Source organism: Otolemur garnettii, unplaced genomic scaffold, assembly GCF_000181295.1.
Source record: "Otolemur garnettii isolate 467f Iridium unplaced genomic scaffold, OtoGar3 scaffold00044, whole genome shotgun sequence".
Classification (NCBI taxonomy): Eukaryota; Metazoa; Chordata; class Mammalia; order Primates; family Galagidae; genus Otolemur; species Otolemur garnettii.
In genome coordinates, this window is record NW_003852439.1 from 13758616 (window position 1) to 13773337 (window position 14722).

General features: G+C 42.1%; 1 protein-coding gene across 10 annotated transcripts in view; it reads left to right on the top strand.

Moving 5' to 3' along the window:
* RBFOX1 (RNA binding fox-1 homolog 1) overlaps window positions 1-14722 on the top strand; it is a 1537420-nt gene that overhangs the window by 1414577 nt on the left and 108121 nt on the right. For 9 of the 10 annotated variants that reach the window (XM_012805709.1, XM_012805714.1, XM_012805707.1 and 6 more), the window contains 2 exons: window positions 6090-6143; window positions 13880-13972. In XM_012805709.1, coding sequence (XP_012661163.1) covers window positions 6090-6143; window positions 13880-13972 — 147 coding nt within the window. The remainder of the gene's footprint in view (window positions 1-6089; window positions 6144-13879; window positions 13973-14722) is intronic. The other variant, XM_012805713.1, reaches the window with a different exon arrangement.

Here is a 14722-nt window from a genome sequence, read left to right on the forward strand (position 1 = left end):
CATTGCTTCTTACAGGTCTCCATGACCCTGATTCTTTTTTTGGAAGGCATCTTTACTATCCACTCTGGGAAGGGATGAGTTTACCATTTTCTTGAGCTCAGTTCCACCAGAGGACAGAGCTTTGACAGGGTTTGGATATCATTCATTTTTGCAGCTACAAAAAACCGTTTGTCCATGACATCCCAGTGATGATAGCAAGTGCATGTGGATTCTGTAAAAAGAACTAAATCCTTAACGCTTGACTGAGAGCAAAGGTGGACTGCTTGGAGACTCCACTTCAAAGAGGTTGGGGATGGATGCAAATCTTTAAAAAGGAAAAGGAAAATGACCAAGTTGAAGGTGTTGTTTTGAGCAACATTGGCATCATTCTCCACATTAAAGGGGCAACCTTGGCTCATTACTCAAGGGCTCTGTGATTCGGGGATTAGCTGGCACCTTTTATTTCTCTTACACACATGATGCTTATCAAGTATGCATCTGACACGGAGCAGAACAAGCATCCTCCTATTTAAAAGATACCCACACTTGAATGCTGACATTTCAGAGGAAAAGGTCAGCTCTCGCACTTTTCTGCCTCTCATTTAGTAATAACCTTGAGTCGAGCCCTCCAACTCTTGCAGAACAGAGATACCCTCGGGCACTTTCAGGTCAGGGATGACTTTGAAAAGTGCAGAGCGTTCAAAGTTGGAGTCGAGGTTAAGTGTGTGTGAAGCAGGAAGACCAGGTTTGAGTGATGGGCAGCCAAAGGAGTCCTATTCTCTTTGGCCTGTCAGGTTAGGGAGACGTCTTGCCACTCAGCCAATCCTTTCTCATCAGCAGTCTCTGTGATGTTAGCTCTGGATTCGGTTCCCCTAATGACCATCTTGGCACCGTTTCACACGGCGCCTGCCGCTCTCTGCCGCTCGCCCCAGCTCCCACCCCTAAGGTGTTCTTCACTCCTTCCTGGTATTCTTGGTTATCTTGAAGGTTGCCAGGGTTACAGTGCTCAGTCAGAGGGGTATTCAGAATATTCACAGCTAGAAATCACAGGCCAGAGTCCTGCTTGCATTAATATCTCAACCTGTCTCTTCTTTTACAACCAGGGTCAGATGGCACAGGGAAGATCTTGCCATAATATTGTACTGGCTGGTATCAAACTCTGATCAAAATCTACTGGTTTCAGAGCTCTTTTTTATATAAAGTCAAGATTTTCAAGCAACTGACAAGATGTTGGTTTGACTGGATGACACATGCATTTAACACCTACCAATTAAGAGAGTCCAGCATACATTCAGTAACATTACAGTTAATTTTTTTCATCACAAACAGTGTCTGTGTCCATTTTTTAAAATCTGCAAGTTTTGTTTGTTTACTTTCCTGTGAATTTTGTCTAAAAAAATTACCAGGCTAGCTTGGTGCCTGTGCTCAGTGGTTAGGGCACCGGCCACATACACGAGGGCTGTCGGGTTCGAACCCAGCCTGGATCTGCTAAACAACAGTGATAACTACAACCAAAAAAATAGCCGGGCATTGTGGCAGATACCTGTAGTCCCAGCTACCTGGGAAGCTGAGGCAAGAGAATCACTTAAGCCCAAGAGTTTGAGGTTGCTGTGAGCTGCACTCTACCCAGGGTGACATAGTGAGACTCTGTTTCAAAAATAAATAAATAAATAAAAATGCCAGGCTTGTATGGATTCCTGGACCCCTTCGAATGACTCTTGGGTATCCTAGGTTTATAGCCACCATTCTGAAAAAATGAATTTAAACACTAAATGTCTCTTCTTCCTGGCCAATGTCAGTGACTGCAAAGCCATTCTTGTTACCCGATACATTGAGTGACAGGAGTCGCATTCAAAGGCATCTGTGAACCTTCCGAATGGCTCCCCACCCTGGAGACAGGGAGTTCAGCCGGGTTTCCTCTTTCAGGTCATAGTCACTATAAGTGACTACATTTTCATTCCGATTAGGCATTTCTCAAGTCGTTAGGACCTTCGACATCTTTCCTTATGGCGGTACAGTCCAGTCCGCCTTTGTCCCCTCCTGGTGGCAGGGATCACCCGGAGGCTGATTACAGAGAAAAACACTCTCAGAGATCTTTGTACTTCTCCCTGTTCATCTCCTGTTAAATATGGGCATGGGATTTCAAAGTCGAAAGCAAAACAAGACAAAAAAGCAGCCTCCCTTTTCCAGCTGCCTAAAACCTGGCCATGTTCACAACTCTGCACCCACCAGTGGTTCTTGGTTGAACCACTTGCCTGCCCGATCTGACCACACAGGTCTCCCATTTTATTTCACTTGTGGCTTTAGCACCTCTTGGCTGTGACGGAAATCCTGGTTACCTTTCTTCCACCACGAGCTTCCTATTGTTTTCTTTCTTCTGTTTAGAAGTATTGATTCCAGCGTTTCACAGCGAATTTTCTAGTTCTCTTAGATTGCTTTCTTTCTTTCATTTTTTTTTTCCCCTAATGTGAATCACTCCTTTGGGCGAGAGGTTATGTGGCTACAATATACAAGCAGAAGCCAGAGACGTTTCAAAACCCATTGAGATGTGAGTGACTAGATCTCTTATTACAGTATCCGTGGCATCGACACCAGATGTCCCACGGGAAAGGATGTCCCTTCTGGCCCTGGCTACCTTCTCTTTGAGCCCTTCTTCTTGTTGGGGACAGCCTGAGTGTGCATTTTCCATTTCCTTCTTGATATTCCGAAGAAAGTACCTATGGATTTCCACAGAATTAACTGCAAGGTATCTCTCCTTGATAGAATGTTTAATTTAACTCACTATTGAAATTTTAAAGATTTCTGGCTTTGGGGCAAGAGAAGTAGGTTATACATATACGTAATACATCTGGACCTTGGATATAACACATGCCAGCATGGAATTGTTTTCAGACACAGTTGCTCAAATTTGCACTGTTCTGTGCTCGCTGTCACAACCTTGATTTTGTTATCAAAACATAGACCCCACGGCGGGCAGTAAAGTGATCCACTCAAGCCCTCTTTTATTATGTGTAAAGCAGATAACATGAGTTTCAGCACATGTGAACAAAGCTTTCGTGATCACTCTTGAGGAATAGAACAGAGATGGGCTCTGCCTGGACCTTCCATGGCAGGTTGCACAGTTCTGGCCCGCACGACGCTGTCAGTGGTGAAGCCGGCTCTGGGGGACATAGCACAGCATTTCCTGTTTATACATTCTCAGCGTGAGCCAACACTCAGAAAAACTGGGCTGATCTCTCTTCTTAGTCTCAACACATACTCTTTGAACTAACCTTTACTTTCATGTTTTATGCTGTGTCCATTGAACATCCTTCACAGTATTTTTTTTTCCGAGAAATATTATTTGATCTGAGAATGTCTCAAAATGCTTGGTACATATTTGTCCAAGTGCGTGCGTGTGAACTTCTGGAGTGTCTTCTTGATACAGCGATGGAGTCACGGCGTGCAGATGTGAGGTGCTGTTGAAGGCTCCCCAACATCGCTGTTGCGCAAACAAATGCTCGTTATGTCTGCGAGCGAGTTGTGTCTATTTAAATTGAAAATGTGCCAGCTGTGTTTGCATCATTAGCACCAAACTTCCCAATTAAACTGTTGATACTATAAATATAGCACACAACTGTCTTAGAAATGGGGCTTACATCAGCATTCTTCTTAGGGCTTGTTTTACTGGCTTTGAGAACCGTCAGCCTAATGGGAACTTCCAAGGAAGCAAACTTTGAGATTGTTTCAGGGTATGTGGTGTCACTGTGTCATTTAGGGAGTGACACGTGCTAAGGTGGCTTTTTGATTGGTTCTGTCTCACCCAGAGCTTATGGCTGAAGGAAGGTTTCTGTGTTGACTGCTTAGAGAATGTTCCATAGATGACATTTGCCTCATGGTTTCCGTAAATATACGTGCTTCTGGGCTCTTATGCCTGAACTAAATATGATAACATCTGTGTGGATTGGATCTTCCGAGGTGGTTGCATTAAAATTAGGGCTTCTGAGGAGTCCATAAAGCTGGAGGGTTCCTTACTGTGAAATTTAGGAATTCAGAAAATCCTTCATTTCCCAAATCTGAGTTTTCTTCTTCTGTTTTCAGTGATTTTTCTCTGCCCTAAATGAGAACACTGAAAATGCCCTTTGAAAGAATGTCCGCTTGACTGAAGAACATTTGAGTGTCTACAAATTGCAGGGCGAGCCGGCCGTGTGTTCTGTGGGAGCGCCACCGCCATGCTTGCCACTCGGTCCTGCCTCCCCTCTTCTCTCGTTGGGCCTCCCCTGTTGGTTTCTTCCTGTCCTTCTGCTTCCCTCTGAAGTGAAGAACTATTAGTACTTCTGCTTAATAAGAAAACATGCAAGTCTGTGACCCCCGGCTTTTGTCTTTGTTCTTTACTTGTCTGATGTGATCTTAACGCCCCTAGCATTCATGTGATCTAGACGCCCAAGCTGTCAACAATGTGCTCTGGTACCTACTCTGAAAAATAGGCACGTGTCCTGGGCATGGAATGACAAGCTTTGGGTTACTTTATCCCATAGTCAGAACTATTTTCATCAAAATTTTGAGCTGTTTGTGTTCAACTTGGGTATGTATTTTTTTTCTTTCTTTTCAAGGATGATAGGTGTCTTTGTATGTCTCATGAGATAGTTTTTATATGTTCTAAGTAATTTTTTCTTGAATGTGAGGAGGACCCCTGGACTTTCATTCTGGGGGTCTCTTGGTAGTTTATGACTGAGGCATTCTGGTCAGGCAGGCCACCCCCCTTTCTCTGTACTCCTTTTTTTCCCAGTCCCACCTCTCACACTCCTCGCTCTGTCATCTGCCACCGAGAGGCATGCTTGATAATTCTCCCAGCAGGGGGAGGCAGGATACGGAATCTCCTAGGGTAATAACAGATGCAATTAAGATCCAAAACCCAAAAGCAAATGGAGTGATCGGAAAGCTCCAAACAAAACAAACGAAAAAGACGATGGATATATTTTAATATGTGTTCTGTTTGATTTTTAGTCACTAAGGCAGGAATTTGCTTTCATTCTACATTGAAGTAAAATTCACATTCAGAAATCCTCATTTTCATCTTCCCTGGCCCACGGCGCATGATTTTTTCATCACCCGCCCCCTATACTGACGCAGTGTGACCGTACAGTAAATGCCCACACCACTTACTTCACGGGGTGCAAGAAAACAGAAGGGAACCCCAAATCAGAGGAAGGGATTTCGACTTATCAGAGGCTTCCAGTTCCAAAGCCCACGTTATCTTTTTTTTTTTTTTTAAGTGCGAATCAAAAATTCCTTGATTTGTGTTCACAGAGTCAACACATTAAAAACAAATGCATAGGACACAGCCGAATTCGCAGTTCAGATAAACGAGAACTATTTGATTAAGTAGAAGTATGTCCCATATGCTACACAAGACATAATTATCCAGAAAAATCTGAAAATTAGATTTAAGCCTATGTCTGTCTTTCATGCGGCCATCCGTTGTATTTGCAATTCGAATCTTTGTTTCCACACTTTTTATAGGGCCTATTCTTGCCAATTGTCTAAAGCCTATTTGTTTGTTTAACAATATGGAGACTCTTCCTGGGAGAAGTACATTTGGGCCTCAGGACTGATCACAACTGTGCTGATATCCTGATTATGCTGGGTGCCTGGGTAGTCAGTGGAGCTGCCTTTTCTGTTTGTTTCTTCATGGTTTACGTGAGATAGGCGCCCAAACCGTCCGCAACGTCTTTTTGAGACAAACCCCACCTCCCCAAGGTTTTTTCCTCCCAGTGGCTAGTGAAATCGTTCAGGAAGATCATTATATGTATTAATGATTTTTAAATGGCTGCTTAGTGCCTGGAAAAACCTTCATATAACAAAAAGAAAAACAGAATGAACCTCTTGATTAATATGTCCTGTTAGACCCTAACAGAACTTTCACCTAATGGTGTCATGGACATACTAACATATAACGTTGTATTTTCTCATTAAAAGCATAGGACTTAATGTTACAAACAACATAAAATGTATATCCCTGGACATTAAAAGAGAAAAGAATATTCATACTTGGGAAACAATTACCAGCATGCATAACGCGATTATTCCATTTCAATTCTTGCTTATAAAATATTTCTGTTTCTTTGCAGCAATTTGGTAAAATCTTAGATGTTGAAATTATTTTTAATGAGCGAGGCTCAAAGGTAAGCAACCTAATTCACTTTAGAATCGTTTAGCTTCCTTGTAAATGTTCGTTCTGAATAAGGGGAAACAACTGCACTGTTTTAATCAGCACATTGTGAAACTACACTTCAATTCCTTTCGAGACCATCTCCGGTTTTCAAAATGGTGGGAAATACATTGGGTTCAGTTTAAAATGTATGAGGGGATAATTTAAATTTTCTATATACATATATATGTATTTATCAAGTTTCCAGGGGAAAATTATCCATGCTTAAAAAAATAATGATGTTGCTACATTTTTGTTTTTCAGTGATAATTATGTTCTTTATATTAAAAAGTGAGTTGATAGTCTCATGAGCAGGTAAATATGTGATTATTCTGTATTAATAAAGTGCAGTTATTTTCCTGGGTTGTAGGGGAGAAAAGCACATATACACCAACCTTTTGAATAGAACTGTATTTATTAGTATAGTTTGCCAGTCTGTATTTTGCGATTTCCCATTGCCTTGAGTTTGTTTTAGGAAACCAGTTTTTAAATAGATTTTCCTCGTACTCATAGAAGTCTGTACAGCAAGCTTCAGACACCTTCAAAAACTGAAACCTTCCAAAGCATCCTCTCTGCCAGTGGTTAGATTATGTAAGTGTGGTCCCAGATCGGGAGCATCAGTATCACCTCCTGGTTAAGTTCCTCCTCCAATAAGTTTCTACTTATTATGAATATAAGTTCTGGCGGGGCAGGGTGGCTCACACCTGTAATCCTAGCACTTTGGGAGGCTGAGGCAGGAGGATTGCTTGAGCTTCAGAGTTCAAGACCAGCTTGAGCAATAGCAAGACCTCATCTCTGCTAAAAATAGAACAGAAATACCCAGGAATTATGGGAGGCACCTGTAGTGTCAGCTAATCAGGAGGCTGAGGCAGGGGGATGGCTCAGGAGTTTGAGGTTGCTGTGAGCTACGAAGCCACACCACTCTACTCGGGCTACAGAGTGAGACTGTCTCAAAAAAAAAGGTAAATTTTCAGGCTCCAACCCAAGTCTATTGAATCAAAAACTCTGAAAGTTGGGCTCCGCCACCTGTGTTTTATCCAAGCTTCTAAGCCAAACACCATATCTTTCTATTTTAGACACATACCAAACCTTCACTTCAGTGCAGAATACCCCTTTGCCCACTGGAGTTTAGTTCTCACTGCTGCCGCCCCTTTCTAGCTTCACCCACGGAAAACTTAAAGGCCCTCTCAGAATCTCCCTTGAAGAAAATAACACATTAGGTGCATCAGCAGACGCTGAGTGGTCCCAGAGCATTGGACAAGTATAGGGATCGTGACCTCGGTGACCAGAAAGTGAACACTTTGAATATCTCTGCCTTGTTCCCTGACACCCCTGCTGGGAGCCCCCGGGAATGTGAAATTCCCTTCTCCTTCCCTCTTCAGACTATGAAAGTGGAACTTGAGAGAAAATGCCTGTCAAGGACAGAGACAGACTGGGCTGGCCCCATCTCTGTCCTTCCACAGGCCATGTGGGACCAGTCAGTTTGTCTAGAACATCCCAGACCCCGGTCCTTAGCTCTCTGGGTGTAGAACTACTTCCTCCCCGGGAAACAAACATTGGAATTTATTAATTCTTCACAATCCACAGCCTCCTCCCTCCTAAGTAGATGTACTCCCTGAATAAGGCAATGTCGATTGAATTGAGGGAAGAACATTCCAGTGATTTCTCCTCCACAGCCAAAATGATGTTGTGATCTGCCAGATAACATAAAAAAAAAAAAAATCAATCCATTACACTCTGCAGTTCTGCTCATCCAGGCCCCTCGTCATAACTTCAGCTATTTTACAGTTATTCTCAAGCTCTTTCTGCTTCACGTACGAGAAGCATGGCAGAGACTATTTCTATACCTGCAAAGCAAAGTGTATCAAGAGGAAAATGTGCCCATCTAATCCTGTTCCTGCAGGTCTGACGGACTCCTGGCGAGATTGTGGAAGTTGACCCAAATGTTGGCCAACTTCATTCTGACCCTGAGTCCGTCTATAGCAGCGCTGGCCTTTAAAGATTTCTTTTTGTTTTTATAAGTTTATATTTAATTTATATTTTGTTTTGTAATTTTTGCCAGTTGAAGGAAGTTATTTAATTCCTTTCGAGAGCTGTTTTGGGACATTAGAAGAATACCATTTGCTATTTTGAAAGTACAATGGTGGTGCTATTTTTAAGGCTTCTTCCGTCATTCCCCTGATTAGCCTGTCTCTGGGGGCTTCGGGAAAAGGACCATTTAAGTTTGCTAAGTTTGCTGCATCCAGAGTCGGATTTTGTGAAGCCGCTTTTTATTTTTTCACCTTTATCCTTTCAGTTTAGGAAACACGCAAAATAGCTCCTCTCAGTGGGTGTGCTCCTCTGAAAAAACTTGTCTTGCAGGTGTTAGAGCCATTTAGGTCTCACCGAATGTCACCCAGACAGTGCAGCTGGGACATGCTAAATGGGGGCAGAGGCTCACACGAGGATATTTTTCATACTTGACATTACCCTTTCTGAGAAAGGGCCTCCCTAAAAGAGGAGCGTTTCCATTTCAATGGTTAAAAAACCTTAACTGTTATGACCTTATTTCCCTCATTTGGTGCTGGAGAGAGACACAGCCAAGAAATGGTGGGCCCGGAAGAGCTGGGAACTCACCCTCTGGCTGTGTGTGCACAGTCCCGGGAGCAGGTCACCCAGTGCCTGTGGGGTGTGTGTGTGCACAGTCCCGGGAGCAGGTCACCCAGTGCCTGTGGGGTGTGTGTGTGCACACACATATGCATACACCCTATACATATAAACACAGGTGTCTACATTATTCTGAGAACACATGACATAAGTATGTTATGTTTACATGGATAGCAAGTTTACAGAAATACCACACTGTAGAAAGATACAGCAGATTTTGAAACTGAGAACTAGGGCTCGGCGCCCGTAGCACAGTGGTTACAGCACTGGCCACATGCACCGGGTTTGGTGGATTCGAACCCGCCTGGGCCCAGCTAAACAATGACAACTGCAACAGAAAAATAGCCGGGTGTGGTGGTCGCTGCCTGTAGTCCCAGCTGCTTGGGAGGCTTAGGCAAGAGAATCGCTTGAGAGCAGGAGTTTGAGGTTGCTGTGAGCTGTGACATCACAGCACTCTACTGAATGATATAGTGAGACTCTTGTCTGAAAAAAAAATGAACTAGAAGGCGTTTAGGGGGCAAGCAATCTGATCCTATAATTCCTTTTTTTTTCCTTTTACGAGATTTAAAACCATTTTGTTTACCTCTGAAATGATGTATTTGGATGCTATAGACAGGTGCAGCTGCTCTTTAGTGTACCTAAGAAATACATATAGTATATAGTTTGATCTTGGATTCAGTAGTTGTCTGTAAGTGTTTGTACATTTCAGGTAAACCAATCGTGAGTGAGTCTGTGATGTGACAGGCTGTGGGAGTCCAGGCGAAGGACCTGATATTCTTAGAAGGTGGAGAGAAGGGTCATTCAAGCTGAGAATGAAAGATCCATAGGAATGTCCCTGGGAGGACAGCGAGGGATGGCTCCCGGGGAGAAGAGGCTGTGTGTACAAAGGTCGCAAGAAGGAAGTTAAAAGTGAGGACCTTAGTCCCACAGGGAAATGAGTCATCAGACTCTTACCAACAGCTCGCCTCTCATAAACATGAGCTCTCTGCACCAAAAACTGAGGATTTGATTTTTCTGTGAAATGAAAAGTCTGTGCATTCAGCCATCCATGCTGCTGTATATTGAAGCCTATTTAAGCCTTTATTGGAGATATAGGGTACACTATGAAATAACTCAAAGAGTGGAATTGGAATATTCCTGGCACATAAAAATGTTACGTGCCCAAGGTGATGGATACCCCAGTTACCTTGGTTTGATCAACTCACATGCTATGCCTGTATCAGAATATTGCATGTACACTATAAAGGTAGACAGCGGTTACGTACCCACAATAGTTAATAATAAACAATTTACCAAAAGAAAATATAAAGTAGTATATTTCCATGAATGTAGCAAAAGGAAAAATATTATCTAAAAATACCAAAGCCCAAAAAAGAATAATAAGTAGGATTATGGGAGGACCAGAGTTCATGATTCTCAAAAAGATTTCACCGTAAGCATCTATGCTGGGCTGGCAGGACTGTCAGGGACCCCATTATCTAGCCTAGTGATCACCCCAGCACAGGAAAGCGTCGGGTGCAGGTTTTTTCCTTTGGTGGTGTGGTGGTATTGAAGGTAAACCCTGAGGAGGGATTCTGGCCTCCCACTCTGCACCCTTCTTGGGTTTTGTTTTATTATTGTTGTTGAGACAGAGTCTCACTATGTCACCCTGGGTAGAGTGCTGTGGTGTCATAACTTACGGCAACCTTAACTCCTGGGCTTAAGCAATTCTGTTCCCTCAGCCTCCCAAGTAGCTGGGACCACAGGCGCCTGCCCGGCTATTTTTTGTTGCAGTTGTCATTGTTGTTTTAGCTGGCCCGGGCCAGGTTGAACCTGCCACCTATGGCATATGTGGCTGGTGCCATAACCACTGTGTTATGGGCACCGAGCCTGCAGCCCTTCATACAGTTGTGATTGTTAAGGGGTCACCATCAGCGTCACACCCAGCCCCTATGCTCTTCCAGCCAAGTCCAGATTACGAGGACAGACAATAAAGTTATGAATTCATCTTAGAAACAGTGCTTGGAACCTCCTTGCTGCATATCGGTACGGTTACCTTTGAAGTGCTTCCCCAGGGCCATGTGGTAACTGTAGTGAGAGGTGGACTTTCCGAAGGAACAGGTAGGGAAGCCTGTTTGGCATTTTGAGGGCTGTTTCTGGAGCAAGCTCTTTGTAAACCCAACTTTGACACATCTCAACTCTTCATCTCAGCAGCTTGAAATGGAGAGTGTGGAGCAGCTAAAAAAAAAAAAAAAATTCTAATAATAAAGACAGAAGTTTAGCAGAAAATGAGAGTAACATTAATAATAATCTTTGCTTTTTTGTTTTTACAAAATGAGAACTTGAGAACAGATTGGGGTGATTTCTCTTTTAGTTTCTGCTCTTTCTGACTGTCTCTCCTTGATGTACTGAAGTTTGCCTGGGGCTGGTTTAGATGTGACGCATGAGGGCGAGATTCTTTGGGATAAGGTTGGACAGGTGGGTTGAGTGTTCTTCCAGGGCTGTGGTAGTCATAACTGCTCCTCCCCAGAGGCAGAAATGAAGCCACCTACCCTTCCAGCTGTAGGACGGGGCCTACGATTTTCTTTGCTCGCCTGGTCACAGAATATTAAGTCGAGTTTTAGTTTCCCTTATTACTTTTTGAATGTAGTGGCCATGGGTGCTAGGGCGTTAACCCTTAGGGGAAGAGAAGAATAGTGGTAAGAAAACTTGGACGTGTGATTTTGGCTGAACTTGCCCATTTAAGCTCCAAATAATGGGTTCAGATGGGTGTCCCCTCACAAAACTCTATAGAACCCAGCAAAATAAAAGTCTACTTATTACAAAAAAACTTGTAAACCACCTTTTTGATGGTTTTGAATATTTCATGGTAATGTGAAAGGTCATGGAAGTCTAATTGTTCAGTAACATGGACAGCTTTTTAGGAAGATTTCTGGGCTCCATTCCAGGACTTAGATAATAAAGGAAGATCCCACAATCTAAACCTTTAATACACTCCCCAGTTCTATCCCATGTGCAACTAAGTTTGGGACCCACAGCCAAGAGTTAGAGCCATTAAATACAGCAGAAGCCCCTGAGTCTTTGAGGAGTTATTATTTGCAAATAATTAATTTAGGAAGTTTGTTCAAGTACCCAGTCTGCACCTGTGCTGTGTGGCGGGTGCAGGATCGAGCAGGACTCTTCTGTCATGGAGCCTATAATCTTCTGTGAGTCAAATACTTCAGGCATATCCTAACCACAGATCCTCACTGTGGGAAGAAGGATGAAAAAGTAATTCAGGCCAATCCCCCAATGTAAAGAAAGTTAATTTTTCTCTATGCAGTTGGCCCTTGAACAACATGGGTTCAAACTGTGTGGATCCCCTTATGTGGATGTAAGGTAGTATGTAATGTAAGGCAGATGGCACATACAGTATCGGCCATACGCGAAACCCACTACATAGAGCTGGGGGTTCGTGCATTCGCGTTCCACAGGGCTAACTGTGGGACTTGGGTATGAGTGGATTTAGTTCTCAGCAGGGGTCCAGAAATAATCTGCGTATAGCAGGGGATGGCTGTATAAAGCATCCCAGCAAATAATCAGCCACCCTCCCGTCCTTATTGGGTGACCCCATCTTGACCCCTGCAAAGTTCTATCTTGGCCAGCTCATTGGGCAACACCAATGGGTTCAGAGGTCACTATAGAGATCTAATGTGGGATCGAGCACAAGCACCGGTTGATTATGTGACGACCAAGTATGTGTAATTGCTGTACATCTTATTAGTAAAACCAAATATCCCGTTTCCCCGAGGAGAGCCCACATTTACCTGGATGGAAGGTTTACTGAAGGCAGGCAGGGGTCCCAAAACATCGCATCCTTTCACCCACTTTGAAAACCAGAAAGTGCTTTTTCTGGGCAAATTTACACAGGAACTGTTCAAAAGGTTGGTGTATACTTCTGAACAAGATGTACAAATATCTTCAGGGGGTTTAAAAATACATAATGTGTCATGCTTTCTGTGCTCCTCTTAGGAACAGTGTCAGTGAAGACACAAGATGGATTTTTGACAATTATGAAGTTTAGTGGGATTGTTTTTTGAGACTGAAATAGTAAATGTAAAATGTACCCGTGGTGAAGGAAAGGGTAAATTTGTTACCTCTCAGGAAGAGAGGCAGCGCCCAGAGTGCTGGTATAAATTACGTTCTATTAGTGAGGCTTCTTTATTTTGCTATCTGTCGATATGACAAATGAACACCAACGTAATGTTTTGATAGAACTGTACAATAGATATACATATTTCTCTTTTTGGTTGACAAAGTAGTATGAAAACTTGTCAAATTCAAAAGCATGTTTTTTGGGGGGGAGGTGGGAAAATATTAATATAAAAACATGAACTGTCTGTGTTATGAATCAACTGAAGTTTATTTCTGTTCATTTCATGTGATTTTTTTGTTTGTTTGTTTATTAGACCGAAGCGTTTAAGGTTTATTTAAAGAAAAGGTCTTTCCTTTTTTTAGGCTTTTAACTTTTATTTTTACGAAGTAAAGGCTGTAGAATTGACAAATCTGAATAACCCTAAAATTGCATGAAGAAGAGATGTTCTTAAAACCACACGGCATGACTCTGTAGGCAATGTTAGAGGGTTTTGGCATTCACCGTCGAATTCTGTGCACACGTTTTATTTTTATTTTATTTTTAATTTGCATGTCAAGAAAGTGGTTCCTTTTTCTTTCCTCGTTATTCCATTTTATTCTCTGTGAAGACACTGTACATTTATTTTGATCTCATTTTCTTTTCGTTAGATTTATTTTCTTCCGTAGTGACATTTTAGAAAGGTATTTTTGGTATCCTTCTTTGAATTCTCTCAAGGGTTACAGCTAACTGGTGACAGAAAGAAAAAAATATATATATATATATATCTCTTGTTCACATTTGTCGCTTAATTATTGCACATCTCTTAGTACTCTTATAATTTCTCTAATTTGCATGTTACAGAACTGAAGCCAGGACAAGAAATAGAAATTAAAGCGAGAGAACGTTACAAAGTGGTCGTTGACTGAAATAATAACCTGCATGTTATTTTCCCTTCTCCCTCCTGCATGCAGGGATTTGGTTTCGTAACTTTCGAAAATAGTGCCGATGCGGACAGGGCGAGGGAGAAATTACACGGCACCGTGGTAGAGGGCCGTAAAATCGAGGTGCATGTCCAAAATATTTTCCTTTTCATCTTTTTTATAAATGTCTGCTTCACGCTCATTTGTTGTTCCAGATGCATCATTGGTGTCTTCTGTGTAACCCTGCTCCCTCTCATCGTTTATATATATACTTATATATAAAAAGGAAAACTGGCCTTACTTTTTTTTTTTTTAATTTTACTTTATTATGTTACTCTTATGACTGCTGAAAGGTGGATGGCAAAAGCGAGGACAGAAGGAAGGTTAAGCAGAAAGGGTTTCTTTGTTTTGGTTTTGGTTTCTTTCTTTTGGTTATTTTCCATGGTTTACGGTCAGCGGGTGCAGTAGTTTCCAAAGCGCAGACAGTGTTACAGGCCGGAACGAAATACAGAGCAGTTTTTCTTTTTCTTTCCACTTCAGGGTTGAAGAGGGATCCACAGTGGTTTGCAAATTAAACCAAATGGTGAAAGATTTGTTTTTAAAAAAAAAAAAAAAAATGAGAGGTTTTTGTAATTAAACCTTTCATTTTTTTAAAAAAAAACTATATATATATAAAACTTTTTTTAGGAATCCAGTTTGAATTTCTGTACTCTTTGGATAATAATGTGAAAAATCAAACAGGATTTCCTGTTCCATATCCGGCCCCTCTTGATTGAAAGTATCAGTTCCAAAATTCTGACACTCAGAGACTGCTGTGTGGACCACTGAGATCTCCCTCAACGTAGCCACAGGGTCGTATTTGTTAAAACTTTAAAAAAAAAAAAAAAAAAAAAA